Source organism: Pygoscelis adeliae, unplaced genomic scaffold, assembly GCF_000699105.1.
Source record: "Pygoscelis adeliae isolate BGI_AS28 unplaced genomic scaffold, ASM69910v1 Scaffold835, whole genome shotgun sequence".
NCBI classification, from domain to species: Eukaryota; Metazoa; Chordata; class Aves; order Sphenisciformes; family Spheniscidae; genus Pygoscelis; species Pygoscelis adeliae.
This window is the reverse complement of record NW_008824819.1, coordinates 39,941-40,253: the sequence shown is the minus strand read 5'-3', so window position 1 is coordinate 40,253 and position 313 is coordinate 39,941. Positions and strand designations below refer to the sequence as shown.

At 70.0% G+C, this 313-nt stretch overlaps 1 protein-coding gene across 1 annotated transcript in view; it reads left to right on the top strand.

The window, feature by feature from the left end:
• MSL1 (male-specific lethal 1 homolog (Drosophila)) overlaps positions 1 to 313 on the top strand; it is a 2,346-nt gene extending 2,033 nt beyond the window's left edge. The window contains exon 3 of the mRNA XM_009324270.1: positions 92 to 313. Coding sequence (XP_009322545.1) covers positions 92 to 313 — 222 coding nt within the window. The remainder of the gene's footprint in view (positions 1 to 91) is intronic.

The following is a 313-nucleotide window of genomic DNA, read 5'->3' as shown; positions in this document are numbered from 1 at the left end:
CCTGTGCCGCAGCGGCTCTGGCTGCCGGCTCAGGGCTGTGCCGGGGCTGCCCGTGCCGGGAGGACACGCTCATCCCCGTCTGTCGTTGCAGAACCTGGACGACAGCATCTTTTCGAAACGGCACGCGAAGCTGGAGCTGGATGAGAAACGAAGGAAAAGGTGGGAGCAAAGAGGGCGATGGGGGCCCGGGATCCCCGGCAGAGCGGATGGTCTGCGCCCCCTCCCGCAGGGAAGGGCCCCGGGGTGTCTCCGCGGGGCGGGGGACGGGACCTGGCCGCCCAGGGTGCAGCCGGCAGCTGGGATGGGAACCTGA